The sequence below is a fragment of the Bombus vancouverensis genome, chromosome 3 (genome assembly GCF_051014615.1).
Source record: "Bombus vancouverensis nearcticus chromosome 3, iyBomVanc1_principal, whole genome shotgun sequence".
Classification (NCBI taxonomy): domain Eukaryota; kingdom Metazoa; phylum Arthropoda; class Insecta; order Hymenoptera; family Apidae; genus Bombus; species Bombus vancouverensis.
In genome coordinates this window covers 19311458-19339391 of record NC_134913.1, presented here as the reverse complement: position 1 = coordinate 19339391, position 27934 = coordinate 19311458, and the positions used below count along the sequence as shown (strand labels likewise).

Below are 27934 nucleotides of genomic sequence, written 5' to 3'. Positions count from 1 at the left end.
TTCGAGGATTGGTCGAGCAGAAGGAGCAGAGGGGAATGCTCAGGGCGTGCCACGACGCCGATATGGCCGCCCAGGAACGTACGGAGGCGCCTGGTCTGCTCAGTGCGAGCAGATCAGTCGAGGCAACCCGATGCACACGCACGCCTCGCCCCAGCCAACGCTCCCGACGCCTCATCATCAGACGCAACGCATTCTCTCCTTCGACGATCGCTCCGATCCGAGCGCGATCCCACCGAGATCGATCGCGTCGAAATCACCCGCGAGTTCGATTGCACGCGTGTTTCCTTCGTACGTGGTGCCGACGAGATCGACGACCAGAGATCGAGAGAACCTGGCCAAGCGCGAGTCGCGCGAATCCACAAGACCGGGCTCGAGGATGACGTCCGCTAACGGTTACGCGGATCGTTGGTGTTCCATCGGCGAGAAGGCAGACAGTCTGATATTGTGAACCATCGAGTTTCGAGCGATAGCCGGTTGATCGATGTGACGCAGTTGATGGGATAAAAGAGACGTTGAAGTTCGGTGAACGTGAGACGAGGAACAGAGAGAGGTAGTAAACCGGTTCGGTGACTGTCCGTTAATCGCGGTGCGATCCTAGTGATTCTAGCCGGTCGAACGATCCAGTGTCTTATCGATGGTTGGAAGGAATCGCGTCGGCAACACGAGCCAGCTCTATTAAGCGTTCTCCTTAGCAGAACAGGTATAACGAGCGCGATTAACGCGGCGGCGATTGGTTGACGCGACGGCGAGTTCTCGACGGTGCACCTTGTGTACGTGTACGGGTCGTTTGGGACACGCACTATCGCGGGAAGTAGCGATAGACGGAGAGAACGAGAGAAAGGAAGAGAGAGAGAGAGATAAAGTCGGATCTTTTATATAAAAAATAATTAATAATTAAACGGCCGAAGAAAAGAAGAAAAAGGAGAGCGGAAATGGCCGGCGAACTGGCTGTTACGCGCGGCAATTATGTTAAGTGGCCAATTAGCAATTAACCAAGGAGACCAGCGGAGCGGCCCCTTAATTGCAGAGAACAAGAGGACGACGAAGAAGGTGGAGACGGAGGTGGAGCGACCGAGTGAACGGGAGGAAGCGCAAGGTGCATCGTAACCATCTCACGCGCCATTTACTCTCTATTCTCGCTCTGAAATCGACCACGAGATTCGTCGAGACTCTCCGTCCGAGTCTTCCACACCGACGAAAGTTCGACCGCACGTATCGACGCCAAGTATCGCGTTCGAGAAGAATCGGCGAAGGAACGGAAGGAAAGATCGTGCAACGTCACCGGTAAATTCGAACGATAGCGATCCGATCAATGGGAGGAATGTTGGCAAAGAACGCAGAGAGACACTGGAAGAAGAGAGAACGGCGTACCGAGGGATAAATCGGATACAGTGAAGTGTAGGTGCCCGCGGGGATTCGGTGAAACGAAGTTCCTAACCCGAGGCGACGCCGTCACCGTCGGCAAGATTCTGTCTCCCAGGTACCGGGCGAGTCCTGGGGTGGCGACAGAGGCACCTGCAGGTGCCCGTAGCCCGAAGGAACCACCTACGTGTACCGTGATGACGGTCCATCATCATCAGAATCACCACGTGGCGGCTCGCAGCGGCGTCGCCGTGGCCAATAACGGTCTGAATCTGAGCAGGATGTCCGGCCTCGAGGCGCACAGGCTGGAGAACATCGTCGAGAGGAACGGAGTGAGCGTGGAACGTCTGTCGAATGGGCTCGACGCCAGGAACAACAATCACAGCAACAACAACGGTCTGGTGGAACGCGGCGACGCATCGACCACGATGCCGCAGAGATCGCGATTTATGATCACCGATATCCTCGGTGGCGCGTCCAGCAAGATGCACCAGGCGGGTCTGCAGACTCAAGAACCGCCCGGCAGTCCGCCCTCCACGCCGAGGGACCTCAGTGTCAGGCATCAGTCGAGAACGTCCTTGAACAATAGCAACCTCGACGAGGATAGCGACGCGAGTCATCACGACGGTGCTTCCGTTACTTCTAATGGTAAGCGGTCAATTATGTCCTTATCTCGGTTTCGTCGACGCGCGTAAATATTTCCGCGAACCAACCTCGATTAAATCGTTACGCGGAATAGCTTCGGAATCGTGTCCAGCGAAATTCGAGAGATTCGCCGCCTACGGTATACGCGACACGAGCCTCTAATCGTTGGTCGTCCGCGTTGGCTAATTGGCCGACCGACGGTAGAAGGAGACGAGAAACGGAAAAGAGAGAGGGAGGGACGGGGAGGGAGGGGCGGTGGGGAGAAAATAAAAGAGGGAGACACAGAGAAGCGAAGGAGGCGCGAAATTAATTTCGCCACTCGGTTTGTTCACCTGACCGCTCGCGTGGACTTTCACGAAGGTGTCAAGGACATTTATGGGGCGGACTGTCCCGACCGGATGTTCCACTCGGTGAGAGATCGTGTCGGCCGTCGGTGGTTGTGCGAGCTCACGAAACGCAACTCGGACCGTGCTTCGAGAATCGAAAGATATTTCCCGGGAGATGGTAGAACCGTCCTCCTGCTACGGTCGCCCCATTCTCCGTCTTCGATCCGCCTCTGTCCCGACGATCGTTTAGGGTTTTTAATGGTCTGGAATCGGACTCGGGCGCTCCAACGCTTTAATTACGTTACCCTCGTTTGTTTCCTTTAACTCTTGTATTCGTGAGCCGCCGCCTTCCGCCGTTTAGCACCCTCGGGGCCTCCCAGTGCCAAGCGAATTTACCGTTCTCGCTCGCACTCTGCCGATCCGTTCAGAGAGGCAAGTAGGTAAACGTCTTCTCCGCGAGACGACCGCGAGAGAGGGGACGCGCAAGAAAATCTTTTTACCGGAAAGGGAAACGCCGCGTATACGTGTACGTTCCGTGTTAAAGGAACCATTTTCCACGAGATAAATCTCCACGGTTAAATTACAATCAATTCTTAAGAGAAGAAAAAAGAGAGGGAACGGCCAGTCGGTGTCTAACGCTTCCTTCATTCATCATTTCTGACCTGTTACGGACCTATCGCGAGTTTACCTCGGTCCTATCCTTTAATTGACCGATGCTTCACGGCTATTGACCCTTAAGGATGCCGAGGCATCGGCCACTGCGTAATACGTACCTACTGCCGTGATCGATTTGCCTTTCGAAATTTCATAGAACGCCGCGGTTTTTAACGATCCAATGATTTTTCGTTTTCGGCCCTCGTCCACTAATTAGAGGCCATCGCGGTTTTTTCGAGTTAATGGAATCCCGAATAATCGTTACCCGGTCGAAGCTCGCCATTTCGACACTTCCGTCCATTATTCTACGCTCGTTCTCCTTTATAGATACTATGACGTACCTGTTTTTTTATTTCCACCGATTCGCCGACCCGTAACTCGAAATTACAGCCGTAATCTCGAGATCGTGTTCTCCTTTGTTTATACAAACATCGGACGCCACTTCCTCCCAGGGAGAACGTTTGGAACCGCGTTAGCGATTAAACGTCGGCTACACGGTGATATTTCTCTAGTTACGATTATTAGAGAAAAAGAGAAGAAAAACGCTAATTACAGGCATTTGTCAGTTTCCAGCTAGCTTCGGAGCCGCATTGACAGAGGCATTGGGAGAGCACGGCTAATACCAATCATCTCGAGACGATTTCCGTCAATTTACAACCAGCTTTTTACCCTTCTCTCCGCGTTGTACATTCCCGTTTTACGTTTGCCGTCGATCGGCGCTCCACGGTACTTTCCTTCGAGGCTAAGTTCATACGCTTACATCGTAATCGGCTTATTTTGCACAAAAAGTACATTAAGAACAATTACGCGCATGACTACGGCTACGTGATTAGAGACACGGTTCCGAGCACTAATACTGCTTCTGACTGTGAGAACCGAATAGACGGTTTCTCGCAAAAACGGAAACAGCCTTTTATCCTCCTCTAAACAATTACTCTCGCTAGGTAAAATCACGGATCCCTCGTTTCTTCCCTCGACATCGATCTCTCGTCGTCTAACCGTGTTATACACTGCGAGAAATTGCAAGAAATCGGGACACCTACGAACTTATCCGCCGTTTCGCGATTCGTTCGTCAGCGATCAGCGATCCTCAACGTGACCGAATCGTCGGTCTCGGAAATCTCGAGAGTAACGCGAGAGTAATCGCTCGTCGATAGTCGTCGTCGTTGCCGGATCCGCGTACCCGCGGCGAAGCGTGCGATTCGCGATAAAAGAACGGCAGAGCAACCTCCGCAGTCTCGTCTACTCTAACGTACCGAGCGATCGTAGATCGCGATTCGCAAAGTTGAAATATTCCTGGGAAAGCGTGTGTCGCGATAGCTGGCCGATATATCGTTGTCGACGTTTTTCTTTCCACCGAATAACGTATGCTCGAGGGCCGTTATCAGTCGCGGTTAACCTCACACGCGGCTAATCGTCGCCTCGGCGTCGACTAAAGAATTAATGAAGGCCAATTAGAAGGAGTAACGCCGTTGTAATTGCCGGTGAACATGCTTTCCGGATGATCGAACCGGTGATTATACACGATCCATCCTCTTGATCTATCAGCGCTTTCGACGCCAACATCCTTACTTCCCATATCTTTTCTCGCCTGATCAACTTTTTCCACCCCGATCGTTTAACAGGCGCGCCGATCTTCCTACAAAACGTCGATTCGTAATTATTTCGCTTAACCCGTATATCCCTTGATAGGACGTTCGTCTTCTTCGTATCGTTTCTTTTACTTTTTCGTTGCCTGTGTAGCTGCGCACGAGCCAAAGGACAGTTCCAGTCACGTTGTCGTTTTGCCTCGGATTATCAACATCGTTAGGATGCAATACATCGTGCAATAATAAACCAACTCCGGGTAAAACAATGTCAATTGTTCACACAATGTGTGAGACAGTATAAATGAACGAACACGATCGCAACGTGACCGATGTTTCAGTCTCAGTCTCGAGCGATTTTAGCAGCGATCAACGCACAGCCTTTGGCGAATCGGTTAGCACCGATCGAGTCAATCTACGGTCGACTCTGTATTTATAATTATCGAAAAATATATTTGACGGTTTTGACATCGAGCGATCTCGTCGCTAAACTACCACACGACCAAACCATCCTCGACACCTGGCTCAACGAGGAAGAACGAGTATCGAGATACGTTCGCGACGATATCAAAGTAGAATTCCTCTTTAATACTGAAAAAAAAACCGTCGTTGTCGACGCGATGTGTTATCTCGTACAGCTGTTTTGTGTGCATATCTAATCTCGCGGGAGTAATTGTCGGTACATGCGCCGTTGTCCATCTTGCTCGTTCATTCCAATAAAGAATTAATGAAAGCCAATTAAGAAGAGTAACGCCGATGTAATTGCCGTCGGACACGCTCGCACCGCGTCGGGCTCCACAATTTTCCACGATCAATCGTAGATTTTTATACGCTTCTGCGCGTCTATTATTCTTTCCGATAGAACCTATACGATAAGACGCTGCGAAATGAAAAATCAAACTCGTATTCTCTACAGCTTTTATGTTGGCGTTTCCACTTTCCTCGCTGCCACCTATCACGCGTAATTTTACTATGAAAATAGAGACAGATTCGATGGTAAATCGTACCTCGTAACTCGACTTCTGTCACGTTTGTGCAATTTCATAATTTTATTAAAGCAACTGAAAAAATGGAACCTATAATTACGGTATAGTTCCACTCGATAGACATCGTAACGATCGTTGTTCCACTTTAGATATTTAAATATCGTTGCACGTTGTGCGCGTTCCGTATACCTTTAGATCTTTAATTTCCCATAAATGCATAAGCATCCGCGATCTGCTCGCAAGATATCGAGTACAGCAGTGCGTTCGATGGAATCTTCGGAGAGCGGGCAAACGCGTGAAATGCTTCGCGAAATAGAGAGTTTCTCGAGCGCGTGTACAAATCGTTTGTAATCGGCTTACAAAGCCAACATTCGTTTCTGGCACTCATTGTTGTTGGTTTCTGGCGTCGGGCCGGAAGGATCCGGGGGCCAGCCAGTTTCACGCCCTTAAAAGGGAACCGACTTTTCGCGCGCGACTAATCCGAGAACCGGAAATGATTGGCAACCGTTTAGATCTCGGCGCGGATTAGGAATTCTATGAGAGGCGTCGTAGCCGCCGAGCCGAAAGGCGACTTCGACTTCTTCGTTCCTCTTTGCTATTTCTTTCTCTTTTTTTTCTTTTTCTTTTTTTTTTTTGCGCCCCATACGAGAACAGCCTGACAAACGAGAACCGGCTGTCACCTTTTTGACGAGACTATCTGCCCAGGATTAATCCGTGCTCCGAATAATCGAGGCCTGGTACGCGCTTCTTTATAGAAACGTCAAAGGATATCGCCATGAACATCGTAGGAACGGGCTTGAGATTTCTGAAAGAATCAAAAGGGAAAAGGGTAACCGAAGGAGCCCTTCAAAGTCGACTCTCAACGATTCGAATCGAGAAGAATTAATTGCGAGAAAATAGATTTGGAGATTAGGAAAAGTTTCAGCCTGCGAGTAGAATTTCCTGTAAGTGCCCAGACACGCTTTTTGTTCCACGCAACGATTTCTTACCAGTGAGATATCCTGCATCGAAGTATGTCGTGTTTGTGCATCGATGGGAAATTAAAAGATGCGTAAAGTGGTATTTCAACGGATGGAAAGAACGTCTGACTCGATGCCGCTGTTTTATTGGTTGGTTCTAGCCAAAGAAACATAAATTCGCGTAAATATCAGTGGGAAATTCCATCTTGGAAACTAGATCGTTGGAAACTAGTCGGTCGATGCGTAAGAAACATCGTCGTGGATTCTATGCTTTTGCAACTGTGGTAGCACACGCGGACGACGAATTGTCAGATTTCCTAAACATTCCTCGGCACTGAAACGCCAGTGAGCTACATTGCTGTCGTTGGGATTCGTGCGGTTGGTTTTCAACGTTCTCTTAATGAGATTCGCGATCGCAAATCCTCTTAACTAGCTTGTTCCAACGTTGACAGCGCTGACCTCGCTTTGCGCTACCTTTAAACAGCCAACTTCTACATTGTTTGCTGCACTGGAAATTATACGACTGGAGATAAAGCGATCGTCCAGACGATGCAACCTGCTAAGTAAATCATCCATAAAAAAGTATAAATCGAACGAATGGAGATCGGTGGAAAGAAACGTTGCGAACACGAGGGTGCAAAGGCACCGCCGTCATGGTGCTTGAACTTCGAAGGACGCGAGCGGGAACGTTGATCGCGAGAGGGGTAAGGTTAAACTGTCGTCGCATCGTAGAAGCATAACGACTATCGAGGAACGTCGTTGTACGCGAACATCTCGTCAACTTAATCGGGTCAGGGTGTATTGTTTCAAACGGCTGACTTTGCAAGCGCTCGAATAATTAATCATGCTCGCTTAATCTAGGATCGGCCACTTTGTAAACACTGGACGCTTTCCACGTGTTGCGAATTAACCGTACCGATAGTCCAGCCTGATTACATATCTCGCGATATTTCTGTGTATCGTGAAAACTCTATAACGCTATGATCATTTTTCAACCGAAGAGTTTATTTACTATCGGGCGAATCGCTAAACGGTGTGCCTTCCTTTCCTCGACACCTTACAAAAATTTCTAACCACCTCTTCCGGTAATTTTCGGTTCCTCCATTCTCTGACGGGCTTATTATTAACTCGATAACGAGGAACAGCCATTCTCGAGCCAAGTGGAGCTCGGCGCCGCAAGAAAAAAAAAAAAAAAAAAAAAAAGAAAAAAGAACGCCCCATTCGTCGACGTCACCGAGGTTAATTGGCACCGGTATCTCGGTTTGCCGAAATTTCCTTCCACGTATTACGCCCAATGCAGTCGCAATTAACACGCGAGTATAGTCACGAACGTAACACACCCACACAACCGCTGTCGCCAATGTGTACCACCGACTACGTACAGGAAGGTAGGAAGGTGGACACGTGTACACGAACCCCCTAGAGCAACGTTGACGACTGCTAGGAGGCCACTTGGCGAGTCGCTAACACGACTTTTGCGTGACCAGGAGGCCGGCCTTGATATCACAAGGACCGAGTTTCGGCGTGGCAGGAACGAGCAACGAGTGTCTACGTGCTGCCATTTCAGCGACCAACTTTCCATTATTCCACCTGTACTTTGCCCTACGAATTTTTACACGCTAACACCTTCTAGGGACCGTCGCAACCGCGTCCCCGATGCTTCCCTTTTGTTTGTTCGACGTCGACGCTTCGCCTCTTCCAGCTCGAGTCCCTGTTACGACTAAACGAACGATCCAAATTTTAGGAAGATCAAGCTTCCGCCGGTTTTCGGTCAACGCGCGCAGAACGTTCGATTCGTCGATACAAGTAAATCCGATTTGAAGCTGAAACGAGTCGCGACTATGCGCTTTCCCGTCGGCCACTCGCAATTAAGGCAAGCTGCTCGTTGCTCTGTACTTTGTTCCGCTCGCAACTCTGCGGACCCGGTGTCCCCGTTTCACCCTCCATCTTGTTCCTGCCTTTTCATCGTCCTCGGCCTCGTGTATCGGAAACGATGTTTCTCCCGGTGATGGAATTAATTTCCCCCTGGCCTCTTCCGGGGACTGCGTTCGAAAACCTGGTCGATCGAATCGTCGACGTTACATCGACGTTCGAAACGATAATATCGCCGGTCCGTAACGAATAAGAGAAAATACGTGCGGTCGACGAAACTGCGTAAAAGTTCTCCGGTATCCTAGCTAATTACCTCGGAACGATCGCATGGTGCAGTAGTCGTATTCCTATTCACCGGTCACGCGGAATGCACCGATGAAATTCGAGAAACGCGTTCGTTATGGACCCCGCGAAACCTTAGGCTCGCATAATTCGATCTGACAGTAACTCCCGATTGCATTTTTCCCTATAATGTTTCCACGCTGCGACAGATCGTTCTGCGAGCCGACACTCGACACCTCGCCGTCCTTATTCCGCCGCTGAGATCCCTTTAAAAACGAGCGCGAGGCTTCGCCTGGACGAAATTGTTCGTCAAACGATAAAAGAAGACGAGAAGCGTTCCTACGTTCATTTTCCAGCGTGTCGATCGCTGACCATGGCAATTAAGAATTCGACTATGCACGTCAGGATACTAATTCGACACCAGCATCGGCGTAATTTCTTTTTCAAATTCTCGCCCTGACAATTTATCCCCGCCGGGGTGACTGCAAATAGAGTGGGCAGGCAATAAAACGTTAACCCTATAACATTATCTCCGGTGTTCTCTACCCCCAAAGGTGGTGACACGGTAACACAATACACAAGAGGGGTCAAATTCTACCCCCGTCGGGGACCACCACCCTTGTACACGATACGAGAGAGGGTGCGTACAGGGCAAACTAAGAAAGGGGGTGTGTGACTCGAACGGAGAAAGCTAAATTCCTACGCTAAATTCTCTGAATCTCTCAGCTCCATTTTTATCAAATATCCTCCCCACGACCTGTTAATTGCCAATGACAAATTGCAAACTACACATTAGCTGAACATTCTTCGGCTGGCTAAACGGTTTGTGCATGTACGAACGATTATACGTGTACGAAGAATAAACGACGAGATCGTAACGTGAAAATTCAACGTGCTGACAGAACTCGGTATAGCTTCGAGTTAACCTGGACAGATCGTAAAAGCAGCGATAATAAAAGTTTCGCAAACCGTTGCTCCGCGTTGCTTTATGACTGGCGGAGATAGCTGGAAAGAAAGACGAGGAACGAAGCGGAGAAAAGAGGGCGGACGTATGGGGGGGCGGCACGGAAGGGTGGAAAGTCCTCCATTGTGCGCCGGTAGCTACGATTTCATTTGCTTATTGCTTTATTTCGTCGCGGGCTGAGCCGCGCGGCTAACTAGTCCGCAGGTGTGCGTTTTTACCCGCAAAGCTGGCGCAATGCCGTTAACATTCGCGGAATGTAGACGTAAACCGCACGTAACAGTGCGCGATAAAAAGCGCCACGCGGCAGAGGCTGCGATCGTCGCGTTCGATGAGAAACGCTTAACTCGTCTCTTTCATCCTTTTATTTTAGTAATATCGAGGCATAACGTAGTTGGTAGATTTTAATTGCTACGCGATGATACGTCTGGTACTTGTCTTAATTCGTACTTTGCAGTATCGTTGTCTCGATAGTTGATGGTTACATGGCTATTTGTTCGCTTTTGTCTTCGGTCTGTCTTTGAAATAAATTCTTTTCTTTGTCATATCAAAGCGGAATTTTATAATTTTACAATTTTTAGTTTACTATACAACGATCTATTTAATAGATCGTTATAGGATCCCAATACCAAGGTCGTTGAACGATCGACACGCTCCTCCTAAACTTTTGCACGAATTCGAACATATGATCTACACCAATGTAGACTAATCCATCCGACAAATAATCGGCAATTGCAAGACCAAGGCCGGAAACGTGGAATTGCCGAATGTAACCTACAAAGTCTCACGGTAGATGGATTTAATCGATCGCGGTGGATCGGTGAAAAATACGCGTGGTTGGCCTCTCAGAGCGACGTAATCGGTCGGCCGAGTATGTCCGTTCCGCCGTAATCGTCTGTACATCCTGCAGGTGTCGCGTTTCGTTGTAAACCGGGCAAACAGTACTTCGCATGGACTTAAACGAAGACGATACCTGGTCAGCGACGTGGACGCGACCGTGCTGGCACTAATTACGGCAGCGAATAATTGCTCGATAAACATCCTGTTAATCTCACTTTTATGTTCCATACATTGTACGGTGTCGGCGTGCTGGTGTAGCACGCGAGGGCCTCGATTTCCCTCTCTGTTTTTCGCACACGAAACACGACAATTTTCATTGGCGCATACACGCCGTGTATCCGGTACACCGGCATGTTTTTTTTTATGTCCGTTGCGACAATTATCTGTACAAACTTAATTAAAGTAACGCGACTCTACGACGGTCGTGTAATCTTCCTCTTGTCTTTACGGAAAAGAGGGACAGAGTAACATTTTCGAGAGTTTCGACGCTGCGATCCATTAATTTCGAAGCGAATTTACGCAGTGAGAAATCGAGCGAAACAGTGAGAACAATAAAGTTTTCGTGGCAAACATGTCGCTAAACAATCTCGAGAGTCTCGACGCTTAGATTTCAAACTCGTACGACGAAAACAATAAAGTTTATGGAAAACGTGTGCTAGGTGGACAGCGCGAGATGTATGTTGTTTGTTGGAAAGTCGCGAAGAAGACGGTGGCCGGTTCTCGAGGAAAAAGCGAATGAAACTCGGAGCATCTTGTAACAGAAAGAGGTGGTGGAAAGAAGTCAAAAGAATACTGTCACCGGGGAAAGGAAGAAAAATGAGTACTTTGGAACGGTTCCGGAGTCGCTGTACACTCGTGCTTCCATGGTAGAAAAGAGTCTCTTCATTTTTCATCGAATTAAACCGATGGTTGATCAGAGGAGGAGAAAGAGGAAGATAAAAGGATAAGCAGTAAAGATATCTTTCAACGTCCGGCTTGACGTTGATCGTTTTCATTTGGCGAAGTCGTCGTCGTCGTTTCGATCGCGATCGTACATCGCAGAAAACGTTTTTGCGAATCCCCTTCGAGAGCATCGGCTCCTATTACCGGTCGAGGCAAAGTGAAACATACTTACAAAGCGGAGAACAGGCTCGTAAAGACGAGCCAACACACGGACAAAGCTCGCAAGTACGTGCTGTGGGAGTAAGCGGTGGAAGAAACGTAGTAGCAGAAGCGCTTTTACGCGGAAAGGAGAAGAAGAGAAAGGAGCGGAATACGATGGTGACGAAGGAGACGGAAGGGAACGACCGTGTGTTTCGCGATAGTTCTCGGGTTACTTCAAACTGTGTACGCGAGAGGATAGCAGAGGGGCTGAAAAAGTTCCAGCCCAACATCTCGGAAGTGTGTAAAAAAGAGAACTGCGTTGGTTGAGACCCGGGCTCTAAGTGTATCACATAGTAAATTTAGTTTTCCAACCTCCGTTTTATCGTCTTCCCTCTTTTTCTCTTTCTCTGGAACCTCGCGAGTCGACCTCGAGCTGCAGTCTACGATGAAATTCCTGCACGAGCTTTTCCTCGGGGATCGTCGGCCATGTTTCCCAACATGGCGGACCAGTCCTGGATCCGTTCGAGCGAATCTGGCCGATCAAACGGAGGCTAAGAGCCACGCTTTCGTTCGAGTTAACTCGATCCACTGGCTCTCTACCATCCCACTTTTCCCTCCCTCTCTTTCCCTCTGTCCCTTTCGCGCCTGCACTTCTCTCTTCCTAGTCCTCCCCACCCCACGAGTCTCTCTTTCTTCTTTTCGTTTCTCCACATCCTTTCCCCTACTGCAGCCCTTCGGTGCTGTTTCTTCCGCACCACCCACGACCGTTCCAATCGATGAGCTCGCGACAACAGTCCTTTAGATACTTTTAGAAGCCCACAGAACATCTCCCGTGGGGTTGCAGCCGGCTGATCGGTCCCCTGACGGGATTCCCCCGAACTTCGCCAACCGATCCTTCGGTTCTGCATCGGAACGTAACGCTCTTCCGACCGTAATCCCGTCTATCGAGCTGCATTTTCGTATCGATCTGTCAAAGCATCCACGAACTACGGACAACGATCGCCTTTCGTCGCTCGAAACGTCTCCTGGAAGACGTAGGCGATCTCCGAACGAGCGAAACAATTTTCCCGCAGTTCGTCGTAGATTCGCGTTTATCTCGATCGAGTTAATCGATCGCTTGATACGCGTTTTCCTGCGATCCAGACAGGCAAATTGCGTCTCCCGGACGATGAGAAAAATAAAGGAGCGGCGTTAACGAGATTCGAGGGAGAGACGAATCGAGAGGAGGGGGTGTTGCGTGGTTCGCGTCAGATTTGATCCGGGAAACGAGCGTGTGTGCGTGGAGAAGCGCAACTTGCCGACGTGTATCGAGTGTAATCGGTTTCCTCGGGGAATCCCACCCTCTCCGTGGGTGCCAGCGAACCGGGGGGATAATTTGCGGCGTCTCGACGCGGCTGCGTGGTCCAATCCGCGATACCAGCCAATCGGCTCACGGCTGCGCGGACTCGAACGGAGAACAAAAGGATCTCTGCCGATAGAGAGAGAGGCGGCCGTGATCGCCATGCAGGGACCAGCAAAAACGCCAGCTACGTATATACGGAGCGCACCACGGCATCGATTACTTCCCCTACGGGTTGCGATAAAGCCTCTTCGAACTCCGACCTCGCAAACTTCCACGGCCCGGCTCATGCAATCTCCACGTTTACTCTCTTCCCAGATACGAGCTCATCTCTGATTACGTGTAATTAGGATTTTATAATGGACGGTAGGCGTTCCTACTAGTTCCTATAGCATTTGGAAGTAACTTAGGATAATGAAACATTTCGTAGACTCTGTATCGTGAAAGTTAATGCGTTGTGAAAGTTAGATCGTAAGAAACTGAATTTTTAATCGTCCAGACGGAATATCTTCAATTTAGAAAATAACAAAAGAATCTTGCCGTTCGATTAATATACAGGGTGGTAATAACCACGCGCGATCGATTCTACGTATCAGAACAAACATAAAAATCGATACCCGAAAATGTCGATCGAGCGTGTAACACGTACTTACACGAAATATTGGAATATTGATTTTGTTCGCTGCTTTTTCCCCTTATAACCGTAAGCGAATATTTGAATCGAAATACAATTTTAACCGTTGATATGGAAAGCATGTATTTCTATGTATTAATATAAGAAAAAAACGAGTAATAAAGAACATTAAACATACAGAAACAGCGAAGTTGTCATTTGATTTCTTCACCCTTATCCCAACTGACAGAAAGCCGACTCGCTCAGAGTGCAAGAAAACGAGAATACGGAAGATAATGTCGTTCGAGTAGCAAGAAAGGATATAGACCTTTCACTCGATAAATAGAAAGCATCTAGTTTTTAACGTGGCTAATCAATTGAGTAACGAACCGCTTGATTCGCAGCGAGACTTAATCGAACGTTGTCGGGGTTTCAGGTGGCAAGGAGGACGATCCAAAGAGTTCCTCGTCCAGCACGCTCAGCTCGGCGCAGAGCAAGAAACAGCGAAAGGCGCGCACGGCTTTCACGGATCATCAGCTTCAAACTCTGGAGAAGAGTTTCGAGCGACAAAAGTATCTGAGCGTGCAAGACAGGATGGAACTGGCGGCGAAGTTGCAGTTGACCGACACCCAAGTGAAGACGTGGTACCAGAACAGAAGGTAGGATTACCACTCGCAAAAATGTATCGTTCGTTTGACAGATTACAGCTGTCTAGGATGACAATGGCGGTGGATAAACAACTTCGGAAGCGGCAAACAACCCCCTGTGACGTGATAACGCTGTACGAGGATATAATGGAAAATAGCGTTCTTCTTCCTTGAGAACCGTGCGATACGAAACAAGCCTCCGCCGAGTCTAAATTGGTTAATAATAAACTGCCTCGCGTAATGATACACTGCGCGAAACAATTAGAGAATCATTGGTGAGAAAGGTTTTTAATCGCATCGAGCGAGGAAATCTTGATCGATTGACGCGTTATGCCTAGCTATAATATCGTAACTACTGGATCGTGAATATTTATGCAAATTCATAAGGCAGCAAAAGCTAGATAGTGATTTATTTCTTTCACTGGATGATACAACGAATATTCTGCTTTGAACGTTTCAAGGTTTCGTATCATTCGCGCGGCAATACGCATTTCTAAGTTCCCCGTAAATACAAATTCACGATAACAAGCATCGTTGACTTTAAGAAGATCGTCGAAGAAACGTACAGTGACACGATGGATAGGTAGAAAAATGATGACACGACGCGAAGAACGATACGCTAACTGTTTCGAGTAGCGTACTTGGATAACCTCGGACGAGAGCGAGCTTCGTCGAGTTCTAAAGAGAAGACAAGCAGATAAAGGAGGATGTTGTGGTTCCGACGTTTTAATAAACTACCAGGATCCTTTTGCCATGTTAACAAAGAAACGCGCGAATCACGACCGTGCTCGATACGCGATGAACGAAGAAACCGGACAGACAATGGAGAATTTACTTTATAAAACGTTTGAAGGAGCAAAGTAAGAAGCGGACGAAGAAGGCGATCGATCGAGGGGTGGTTCGACACTTTCGTTACTCTGTGCATGTCAATCGGAGGATGCTGCTCATCAAGGCATCTCGGAATGAGTAGCATAGCGGCGAGGCCTTTCGTGACAACCCGTATCGAATCCGTAAATGGAAATCGCGGCGGCCAACAAAGGCGCTGTTTACGTGGTTAAACGCAAGGATCACCGGCCGTACGGACGTTTCTGCTCCGATATTTCGAAAGTCATGTAGCTCTTCTGGCGAGCTTCGCGAACGTCGATAATCGTAGCAGCGTGAACGATCCTTTAAAAAACAGCGACTCTTGGGAACCGTGGCTTTTTACCGCGAAAGAGTGATACATTTCGGGCACTTGACAAAAATGAAATTCACCGCCTAAGTCGTTGCTATCGGATCTCACGAATCAACCAAAATACCGTTTCGGTAATTCAACTTTTCGAAGCTACAGACTTTAAGTTTCAAATGAAAATTTGGAGATGATTTAGACGCTCGAGGATTTCGAAATTTTCGAATCTTAAAAAGACGAAATATTAGTTGGAAGACTGGAACGTTTGGAAATTTAAGAGTTCAAACGTGCAGAAATTTAAAAAAATTTCATTACTCGAGAATCTAATATTAGACGGACGAAGAAGAATCGGAAGAACGAGGGTATAGGCCAATACGTGTAATCGAAGGCTCGATTTTCGAATCCTCGGCGGCATCCTTTGTATTCGAACAGCGCGTTTCTACCGAGTCATTCAGTGGCGCCTGCAATTTCGTCCTGTCGATACTTCGCGGTCCTATCTTTCCTCGATCACCACGCTCGTTAGTCACGAGAATCCGGTATTTAAGATCGAGCGAGGAAAATTAAATTCGTAGGCTTCGTATTGTCTTTCGCAGCAATCCGTCCACGCCGTTGCGATCGCTTTTCGACCGGCTGCAAACGGGCTTCGAAAATAATTCCCATCCGACAAACTGTTTGGTTGAAACTTCTTTGGACCGGTAAATAATCCTTCCAGAGTCTAACGACGTTCTCAACGGTGGAAGAAGAATTTCTAATCAAAGCGAATTCAATTAAACTCGACGCTGCTTGCATTTTAAAACGTAGCCATTGAAACGAACGTGCTTCGAGGATCCGCTCTTTTCGTCCTCCGGTTGTTCCAGCGCGTTCAAAGACCTCCAAATTTATAGAAAATGTGAATTTCAAAGCGTCCGTGGTTTAATGCACAAAGGAATATTCAAAAAGCCGAGAGAACGTGAAAGCTCGAGCCCAGGGTGTCACGCGACGAAGAAATCAGTCGCCTGAGCGTTTAAGGGTTGAAACTTGCCCGAATCATCGCCTCGTCGGAATACACGTTTCGTTTATCACGAACAAAATTTCTTTCCAATGACTTTCCGTCCTCGAAATGGCTTCACGCCAATTTCCACCCCGTCGTTAGTTGCCGGTGGCTCGGTGCCCTCCGAGGGTGATTAGCTTCGAAACACCCACAACTCGTGACTACGCGACTTCTGTGGCCGTTTAGTTTGGACAAGCGGCCCATCGAGCTCAAAGAAAGCGAATCGTTAATGAGAATCTCCGAGGCCCGTGATGGTTCGCGTATAGCGGCGAACAAAAAGCGAAGAACGCGGGACAAGGGGGGCAAATCTTAGACTCTAAACCGTGCCATTAGACTGTCAATTACGAGGCGACCGAACGCCGTAATCACAGACGTGCACGCTGTCAGCTATATTGCATCGACCTGTATTTCGGTGTCCATTCAGTCTCTCGGATCTAATTGCGGCCAGCCTGAAATCGTTTCCCATCTTGCGAGCAAACTGGCCGCGTATTACGCGTCTATCCCGCAACCTGACAATTTGTTAAGAATCGTTGCCAGTTGGCGAGAGAGAAGCCGTGAGAAGACGCAACGATCTCTACGACGTTCAAGGTTCTTAAGTGTAACTTTCGTTTAATTATATACATGTCGGAGATGAAAGAACACCGGAGCCTTTGGAATTTTGGATAATCCCGCAACATTGTAACCTAGAGTCTACTATAGCTGTAATTGAACAATTGTAGTTATTCAATCCGATTGTAATCGTTCGAGAGTCGTGATAGTGAGCTTGGGCTCGAGGCGACAGTCAGTCGCCGAACGTAGCCGCGGTCACGGGATGAACGCTTTGTCTAACAAAGGCATGGAATAATTCTATAGCTCTCCTTAAAAAGGAAATAGTTGTAACACTCGACAGTAAACATTCCAACGGTGTCTGTCCCGTAGCTCGCCACACGCAGACCCTATTCTTCGAGTAAGATGATTGCCAGATGTCGATGCGTCTCCGCAGTACATGTTCAGCTAGCTCGCGGGCCCTTTATAAATCTTAAGATTTAGTCAACTAAAGTCCTTCGAACAGACAAACAGTCTTTGTCCCAACTACGGGAAAATAGGGGAGACCTATTTTTCAACGAGCGGCGTCTCCCACTAGCAACTTTCCCTCGAGGGCGACTAGCATCTTTTTCTAACCACCGATATGGAGATTGACCAATTAGCGGCAACGCCAATTTCCCTTACTTTCTGAACGAAGGCTTTTCTCGACGAATCCGATGATCTCGTGTCCTTAGACACACCCCAATATAGTTTTCCTCTGTGGCATCATCGTCACGGGAAAGTCATTCTCGCTCGCGATCTCATCGATGAAAAGAGTAACCCTTTACGACCAGTGAATATTACGCGTCCGACTTAGATTTCGTGAGTACGTTCATCTATCATCCCGTCGACCGCGGATTCGTTATTGAACCTAGGATCATTGCCATTAGTTTCTCGAGTACCTAACTACCACGGTTACTTGTCCGGTTCTATAATAATCGTATTTGCACTAGTCAATGTCTTCTCTATTGCATAACGACAACGTGTAACCCAAACGAAGATTCGTTTCACGCCCCTAACCCTAATTCTAATGTAAACCCGACATACGTATGCATACGCGTACGACACAGAAATAATATTCACGAATGATCGAAAAGGATTAATTAACGGAGGAGAAGAAGGACGATGACGATACGCGTGCCATGATTATCGCCGGTATGGATGAAAGAACGAAAGGCTGGTAAGAGGGCGCAAAAAGCCGGGAAAATTAGTGACGCTTCTGTCAGCCGGCTTCTTAAGTGCCCGCTTAAACTTTTGTTGCTCGGTGTACGCGGCCGCGGTGACTCGGCGCCTTTTCGCGGAGGCGCCGACCACACCTCGGGCGCCACCTAGACGCATTTCGGATCCCTTTTTCTCGGCTAAACTATCACCTTCGAAAGGTGGCAAACGATTTTTCAACGCGATTACTACCTTCAGCCGTCTCTCCGTGTACGCGTACCTGCGCTTTCAGTTAATTTCCACTGGAAAACGAGCGGTGATCGACGATTAATTAACCGTTTGGAACCTGACGCGAGCCTCCGCGACTGTGCGGCAATTGGCAGATCGTTCGTAACGAGATCGAGAAGGAACAAGAAGAAGAAAAAGAAACGAGGCAAAACGGAACAGGTCGTTGCCGGTAATGAACGTTCCACTGGACCGGTATTTACCCCGTTCTTGAATCTACGACGGTAGCAGGATCGCCGTCTAAAACCGTCGTCGAGTTGCGGTGATTTTCTCGCGGTGGACGTATTTTCCGCGAAATCGATCGTGGCCCGGCAGCTTCGGTTAAATTGCCTCGTCGAGTCCCGATAAGCGATACGCTCGCCACTTTTTCTTCGCTGCATGCCGGCCATACGCAACGGCGAAGTTGGTTATTTAGAAGTCATTAGGACTCGTTACGTTACTCACCGCGCACAGTCCCTACTTATCGGCTAATTACGTACACAGCCGTACACGGGTCGGTGCATCGGTGGATCCATAAGTGGCGCGCACACACGCCGTACGGCCGATCGTTGGCGCGCTTTCGGTCTTTAGCGTCCCCTCGGCACACTTACCTCCGCGTTCAGAAACTGCATTCTAATGAAACGCCACGAGACCCGCTCGCTCGCTCGCTCGCTCGCTCGCTCGTTTATGTAATTCGCGACGCGCATCGAGATTTATGTATTCGGACACGTAGATTTATGTATCCGCGGCGGATTTATGCGCTCGTGGCTGGATTTATCGCTACAAAGCCACTACGGAAGCCCTGCTACTTTAATTAGTTCGAATCGCGGCCTTAACCCTCCTCGATGACGTTTACCCTTCTTAGCGGAAAATTCTATTCGCATCGACGCAACGTTACGTCTATCCGGATTAGTTGTAATCTAATCGTTTCCAAATCGATGGACATGGAACGCTTTGACGTTACTGTTACGTGGAATTGAGAACACGAGAGGTAGGAGAGGAAATATTCCATGAACGTTCGATCGTCGAGGAGAAGTTGCACGATGACGCGCAGGTAAAAGAGGGTGGTGCACGGGTAACGATTTCGAAAAACTGTAAGCCGAGCTGGAAAGCAGCACCGAGCCACCGCGTAATACTCTAGAATTACGAGTCACGTCCTGAGGGTAGTATTTCCTCGCACGCACGCGAATCTGCCGCGCTGCCGAATCCGCCAAAGCTGAGACTTTGCCTTTACGGTAGACGGTACGCGCAGAACGTCATCGCAGACAATAAAGTTACACCGATACGACTAAAGTTTCGACCGCATCTGCGATAAAAAGAATCTTCGAATCTATCGTTTAAAAAAAAAAAAAAAAAATAGAAAAGTCCAAATTCTCAAAACAGTTGCTCGCCAAAGTATTCGCGCATTGACAGAAATCTCTCGCGAACGCGTTACGCGTGTTACGGGAATTACGATGTCAACGGGGATCCAAGGGATTCGAGTTATTATCAATGTAATTACGGCGGTCGTGGCTCATTACGGTGGTAGTGAAATTTATAAACGGTTTATGGTATCATCGTCGCTTTTCTCAGCCGCTGTATCGTACCGTTTGAAAATCATGCTTTGGAGAGAGAAGAACGACGAAGAAGAATCTTAAGTGGAAAAGAATTCCGTTGCGTTAAGAGAGACGAAACTATCGCGCGTTAAATGAAAATACGAGCAAGTGAAAACGTCACGAGCGATCAGGATGATTCCGAGAGGGAGGCAAGAGTCCTTCACACGGTTTTGCGCTCGTTATATGCCATCAACGCTAAACACCATCAACCATGAACACGCTATAATATTTTACTACATGGCTATCTAGAAGTAATACCTCATACACACATTGGATAAGAAGCAAGAGTGATACGCGTATAACGGGCCGCGCAATAGAGATGCCGGTACGATAATAAGATACCGATAAGTCAAGAGGAAATTAAAAATTGCCCTCCAACACGCTACGCGTTTGCGTCTAGCCAAGAGTTCGATTCTACGCTTTAAGACTAATTACGTGTTTATTCTCTTACCTTTTTGGTCGGACAAGGAGGCCGTTATCGACCATCTTCCATCTTCCAGCGAAACATCGAACGTTTGACGCTAAATTTAGATGTAAAACTAAAACAGTGAGTCACGTACTTGAGAACATTACGCTAACGAAGTATAGTATATAATGGTCGTTAAAACGAAACGAAACAGAACGGTATAGAATTTTACGACGTACGAAACTAATAACGCGACGATGTTAGCGCCCTGCTGGTTAAGTTACGACTAAACGACTCGACCAAGGACTCCAAACGAATCGAAATTTGTTTTTCCTTTGTCCTTCGGTTATTGAACGAAACGATAACGAATATCGTTCGAACGTCTACGTATCACGCGTATATGAATATTCCGCTCCGTCTATATATACCGTAAATACTACGTTTCATCGTTTAATATTTTTGCCTTGTAGCCGGCGTCTCGTTCCGATCGTACCGTTACACCGTCCGTGTTTCGAATTAACGAACCAATTATTCAGCGTGCCGCAAACAAGGGTACACGGAAAAGGACACGACCAACGAAGAGAAAGTTCTCGTAAATATAGCAATTACCTAAAGCGTCGGATCGAGGCGCTGCTAAACACGAACAGGCTCACCCGAGGCGATCTGTTAATTAGAGACGCGCGCAAAACATTTCCATTGAAACGGTAAATTAGGTGCAAATTTAACCGCGGGACCGGCTGAAAGAAACACGAGGAGAAATGCAACGAAGAAACAGCAGTTTTTTCTCTCGTTTCTTTTTCTCTCTTCTCTCCTCTTTTACTCGAAGCCACGGCGCCGTAACAGCATGGCGACATCGCTAACGCGTCGTGATACATCGCAATCGTGAGAATCCGGCTTCGTTGTTTCTTGAGGCTTCTCGACACCAGCCGGAAGAACACACGAGCTTCCCACGCCTCTGGCAAACCGCTTTATAACGGATCGTCTTGATTTCTCGGCTAGTCAAATGCACTGGTTTCGAGGCGATCTTTTGCCGAGGCAACCAGCCATCCACGGTCGGCGTGATTGAAGAAAAATTCGTGTCACGAAACCACCGAGCACCGACACGATTTCAAGTACGGAATGGGCGGTGGCCGAGGAATTTCGCGAAATAGCTAGAAAAACGAGGCTAACCGGCCGGTACCCGATAACCGAGGGGAGTGTGCGGTGTAACGATATATTTGCATGCGCGTTTGTCCGCCTATATGGTGCCTGTAACGTTCCAGCTAAGTTTTCCATCTAAAAATACTAAATAGCACGGCAATCTTGCCTGAGAAAGCGTGTCTCGTACAATTCTATCGTTATTTTCTCGGCTCGTTACAAGCTACCCTTTAGGCGGTCATTTTTTCTCTCTCTCTCTCTCTTTCTCTCTCTCGCTCTCTTCTCTCTTTTTCTAAACTTCGTACGCTTCTAAAGGGTGAACACGACTCGATAATACCGGCGATCGAGCGTTGCAGAATGTAAACGCGTTCCGTAATGGCAAATGCTAATTCGAGTTCTTCTCCTTTTATCCCTTTGTATCGCGAATGAAAATTGATACGTATATTACACCCGTCTATCCGGTGGAACATGTGTTCCATAGTCAGTCGAGCAAATAATAATTTGAAAATATGTCGCCCTATTCTTTGCCTCCGTTCTCTGTCTGTCGCCATTATTATCGCAAACCGAGCCGACAGCTTGGTTGCATTAGTGTCGCGAGGACTCGTAACCACAAAACCACCGACCAGTCCCAAACACCATTATAAATGCATTAACTCTCTCCCTTGGCTTTATCCTCCCCCCTTCTCCCCTCCCCCACACGCCTTTTAAACGTGCGTCGTTCGCGTAATTCTTTATCGTCGTATCGTTAGAAGCGACGCGTTATCGAAGAAAAAATAGCAAGAAATTTGCCGATTGAATTTCTAGAAGAGCGTGGAAAGATGCGACGATCGGAGAAACGTTAGCCAGAGTCACCGAAGGAACCCTGTTGGGTTGGGGTTTCCTTCGTCTCCGAAAAGTCGACGATCGTTAAGCCCGATGGAAGCCCGATCGTTACACTTTTCTTAACACTTCCCTCGGACCTCTCTCTCCCCAGTTTACCCTTCGTTTTATTCGAGGCAAGACGAAGGCAGCTAGCGGGAACCTTTCGAGAACGATAAATCAATGACTCTTGCTCTTTCCGCAGCTACTTCCGACCCTTGCCCTGTCTCGCTCGCTCTCGCGGTTATTCAACCGCCGCTACAAAGAGCAGGCACAGCAATTAAGGGTGTTTTAGAGTGGCTGCACTCGAAAATGACCGGCCACCCCTAGCGGCGGTATTAAAAAACATTACTCATCATATAATCGCACGAGTGGTTTTCATTGCAACTTGTCGTCTCCGTTCTTCACCCCGTAACTCACCCTCTTCTCTCGGTTACACGGCGGCCTCCTCTCTTTCTCTCTTTCTCTCTGCCGTTTCGTTCTCTCGTGCCTGTGCATCGGCCGGTCTCCTTTTCGCCAGCATGCCAGCGGAAAAATGAGAAATGATCGTGGCTCGATTCGGGCAGGGTCCTGTTTAAAATTCATGAACGATTTTACTGCTACCTCCCCTATCGTCGAGCGTCACAAAAGGCCGAAAGCTAGGGGGCATATCGAGAGAGAGAGTGGCCCACATTTTCGAGCGATGCACACAACGCGTGCAGAGTAAGAGAGACAAGTCGTGGACGAGAGGGGCGGCGAAGAGGGAGGCATGCACCCCACGAAATATATTAATTGTCGAATTTTCCGTGCGAGCTGCATATCCGTTAGAGCCGCTTTGTCCCTTGCCAGCCACGGATCTCCTGATTATTAATTACCCTGACAACGAACTTCGTCCCCCTGCTCGCCCCCTCTCGCCTGGCCTCCCGTGAAATTCGCGGCCTCGTTTCGAAGGCACAACGTTTTTCCTCTGCTATTTTTTTTTCATTTTTTTAATTTTTATCCCGTGCCGCCGGTTTTTATGGAAAAACGTAACGAATGTCCCCGTCGACCGTTGGGGGGCTCGTTAATTATCGTCCCGAATTCCGCAGCTAGCGGATCGTCGGCTTTTAATTGAGAGGGTAGCGGACCGCCGAGCTGATTTATCGTCGTAGATAATCGTGACGTTTGACGGCGCTCGTCGAGCCGGTCGAGATTGCCCGAAATTCTATTCCCGATTTCGCGATTCGAAGCTGCCAAGTTTTCTAATTATCTCGCGGTAATTACCTCGAACGGGTCGATCGATCCTCGATTACTGGAGCATGAATCCATATTTAAACGGGAATCGATTACGCGTATAACTGCCGTTAATTATTATAACCAGCATGCACGGCCAAATTATTTTTGCATCGATGAAAAATTGTTTTATCAGCCGTTCGCGTGCACTAAATTATACGCATAGATACTCGTCTGTACTTTGCTCGTGCTCCGTTCATTTTTCCAACGTTATCGACTAACAACGTTGATCTTCGTTTTCGCCTACGACGCGCTGCTACGTCTCGGGGACGTTTTACCATCGTGTACGCCACCGCGCGTGTATAGTCCACCAGACAATGAGACGTAACATTATGTTTACAGTAATAACAAACGAGTAATACGCTGCAACTCGAGCGAGAGAGCTAAATCACCACGTGTCGGTTCAGACGCGAGACTATAATTTTCCACTCCGCTCTTTGATAATTACGCGCGATGCAACGAGTTGCGTAATTGGTTCAATCGGTGCACTGCTATCATCGTCGCAAGCCTCACGGACGCGTTTCGCCCTTTTCGTTTATCCCGCATTTCCATAATAACGCTGATGAAAAGCGTACAGCACGAAATCGCGCCCCCTTCTTTTCTTTTCGTCTTTCTTTTTTTTTTTTTCTTTCTTCCAAGTTCATAGTCGGAAACATTTCCCTATCTTTAACCGGGATCGAACGAATGCTACCCTTTTATTTTACAAATGATCGCAATTTTCCTCGAGTCATCGTGCTGGTCCCGCGACTCACGACGACTGCGTACACGCGTATCGCGGCATCGTTCATTGTTTTTTTCACCCCACGCGATAGTTCACTCTCTAACCTCTCCGTGCACTTTGCCTTTATCGGGCCGTGCGCGTTGTCCATCGGCTGGTAACCCGTGGAAAAGACACACCGACACATCTCCAAGCACGTCCAAAGGCGCTTTAACGTTCGCAACCACGGCGTAGGAAGTTGCGCGCGTGGCATGATACGCGATGATTAGGCGGTGAAACTCCACGGGCTATTTGTTAGTATAATAAGCCCGCCAACAGTGTGGCCAACGTAACCACTCGACGGCACGCCATCCCGTTTTAGCGTAATTGTCCCAGATCGAGATTTACATACGCGGACAGAGATTGGGAGGCGATCGAATCAACCGGGGAACAGTTAGGGGTGAATTCGAAGAAATCGTAAAAAAACCACGAAGAATTTTCCCCCTGTAAATGCCTTTGAATATCGTTGAGGCGTTACTTCTCAAGCGATAGCTACGAACGATCAACGACGAAATTCCCGACCATTCGCTAATAATGTTGCAAGAGGCGCGTCGATAAGATGTAAACGTCGTACAGAGCGACGAGGAATCGTACGATCGAAATTAAGCTCCTCCCTGTATTCTCTTTGCAGAACGAAGTGGAAGAGGCAGACGATCGTGGGCTTCGAAATAATGGCGGAGAACAATTTCGCGGTGGCGGCTTTCCAGCAGCTGTACGGAAGCGGAGCGGCAGCGGTTCCTGCGCATCCTGCGGCAGGACGATACTGGCCGTATCCTAGTGCACACGCGTTACCAACCAACGGTCTCTTCTACCAGCAAGCGTCAGCGGCGGTCACCCTGCAGAAACCCCTTCCCTACAGACTGTATCCTCCGACGATGATCCTGGCAGGGCCTAGCAATCCCCTTGGATCTCTGACAGCCAGCTCCAGCCTGTCGAATCTTAGCAACTATTACAGAGACAGTCCAGAGATGCCGGATGGAAGAGACAGAGAGAACATGGAGAGATCGTCCAGGCAGAGGGACAGAAGCAAAAGTCCCGTGCTCAGCGACAGATCGCCACTGATGAAAGAGGAAAGACTGTACGCGCCAACGATGGTGCAAGCCGGTTCGAGTAACAACCTTGGAACTCTGACGGCGAGTTCCAGCCTCTCGAACCTCAGCAACTATTACAGAGACAGTCCGGAAGCGGTGGACGGACGAGAAAGGGAGAACATGAACAGAGCATCGAGACAGAGGGACAGGAGCAAGAGTCCCGCGTTGAGGGAAAGATCTCCTATATGCAAAGACGATAGACTCTATCCACCTACGATGCTTCAGGCAGGGCCTAGTAATACCATTGGATCATTGACGGCGAATTCGGGTCTGTCGAGTTTGGGCAGCTACTACAGAGATAGTCCCGACATGATCGAGGGAAGGGAGAGAGAACACTCGAGAGCGACCAGACAGAGGGACAGGAGCAGCAGTCGTTCGCCGAAAAGAGAAGACAGTCCTCAGAGTATAAGAGCGGACAGCGACGACGAAAGTATACACGATATCTAGGGTATAGATGCCGAAGGAAGGTTCGACGACCTACGAGAACCATTAGGAAGCAGCTACGTCGAGATCGAGGAGGATCGATCAGGCTCTTTCCAAGAGGAGGACGATTAATCCTCTGGAAAGGTTGGCGCGTTCGACGGAGAGATTCAACTTCCACGAACTCGCGATATTTAACGCGGATACGAGCTTTATCGGCAACGCGTTCCAATCTTTCGCATCAGACCAACTGAACGCGAAGTCGAACGTCTATCGAGAAGCAACGCGGAGAGAAGCGATCGAGTTAATAGAGCAGCACGCGTTGCTTTATAGCGGTTACTCGAATCCTTACTACGTTACGTAAGCAAGAACGCGCGTATAAAAAATTTTCTCGCCGGTTCGCTGTCCAATGGAACTGGCAATGGATTTCGTGAGGTGGAACACAGGAAGTGACATGGCACGGGACGTCCGGGATTTCCTAGATAATGAGAATGCGCAGAGGAAGCGTTATGTGGTTAACCAAAGTTTCGCGATTGGAACATTTAGCGAACCAACGGTACGCTGAAACACAGTATTCATACTCGATGTAATAATCGTTATACCGGTAGATCGGAAGAGAGCGAATCGACTAATCGACGACGTCTCGACAGATTTATCGTAACGCTCACACGGTTCGTCGATCGTGTGTGCCTGTCTGTATATCCATGAGTGTATGTGTGTGTGTGTGTGTGCATGTACGAATGCGCGTGTGGACGTAAACGCCAAAAGGAAACGGTTGTTAATTGGTAGAAACGTCGTTGAACGACGCGAAGCGGCTACTTTTCGCGGTGTAAATAAAAACTGTTCACCTGTCTGGGAAAGGGGAAGGATAAAGAATAGGTTAGAGAGTCGGCTAGACCTACCATCGAGAACGACTGGAGTCGCGCCAGGAAACGAGCCAATCGCGCACGAACGCGAATCTACAATTAATATGACATTAGGGGGACCTGCCTGCGGGGGAAGAAATCCGAAATGACACGAAATTACACGCGGTCGCTGAACAAAAAAAAAAAAAAAAAAAAAGAAAAGAAAAGAAAAGAAAAAAGAACGGACGGAAAAGAAGAAGACGCCGGAGAATTTCGGTATATACATAGCGTGGAGGGACCGCTAGGCTGTTCGAACGATCAAATAGCGTTTCTCGCCACGCGACATTTTTGCTCACCGTTGGTTCGTTTGCGAAGCGCCAACAGAAAATTGGCCGATTGATATCGGCGCGGCTCCTCCATTCTACCACGCGACGAGCTCGCGGCGTAGGGAATAAATTCCCGTTGTAAATACGATTAGAACTCGATCCGCGCGATTCGCCGCGACGTATCGTCGATATAATTTAACGGACAACTGTTGTAAATAGGTACGTTCGAGGATGAAGTCGTATGTAAGTCGAATAGTAGGCCGGTTGGATGCGTCGAAATCGCAGATACTTGTAAGGCGTAAGTCGAAGCCAACCGTGATAACAAGGTATTCCGAAGTATTTTTCAGATTCCAGTATACGTAGAAGAACGCGCGGGACGTGTTTGAACCGTCGGAAGGTGTTGTATCGTTTAGAATCGTTTGATCGTCGCGTGGAGTGTTCAGAGTTACGCTATTCGTGGAAAGATGTTTCGGTCGGGTGGCTGAATAGGGAGAAAAGATCAAGTTCGACGGTGCAGACACGGTTGTTGCGTGTTCAGCGATGAAATACCAGTATTACGAATGCATAAAATTAGGCTGTACGATGGCGAGAACAGGTGTTGTACGAAGTAAAGGAACACTTTAAAGGAACGACGACGTTTGTTGTAAATCCGACGAGACGCGATCGGAGAGTCTCACGGTATCGTGTGACTTAACGTTAAGTAATGCAGCAAGAAGTACATAGTATAAATCATGCTTTGTAAAATAATGTCTGTATAGCGAGAATTATTATATGGAAAATATATTATACTAAATTTAACGCTCAGCCTCTCTTACTTCTCTCTCATCTTTTCTATTAAACGGAATATCCTATCCTTTCGCTGGTAATAAGTTCGTTAGTATTCATAAGGTTATAGATGTTATCGAGGCG

General features: G+C 48.1%; 1 protein-coding gene across 1 annotated transcript; it reads left to right on the top strand.

Moving 5' to 3' along the window:
• The first annotated feature begins 87 nt into the window (after positions 1–87).
• Positions 88–27823, top strand: LOC117154067 (uncharacterized). Its single transcript, XM_033328712.2, has 3 exons — positions 88–2010; positions 13945–14167; positions 24975–27823. Exons 1-3 carry the CDS (start codon positions 1560–1562, stop codon positions 25879–25881), a joined length of 1581 nt encoding a protein of 526 aa, XP_033184603.1. The 5' UTR covers positions 88–1559; the 3' UTR covers positions 25882–27823.
• Positions 27824–27934: the final 111 nt, after the last annotated feature.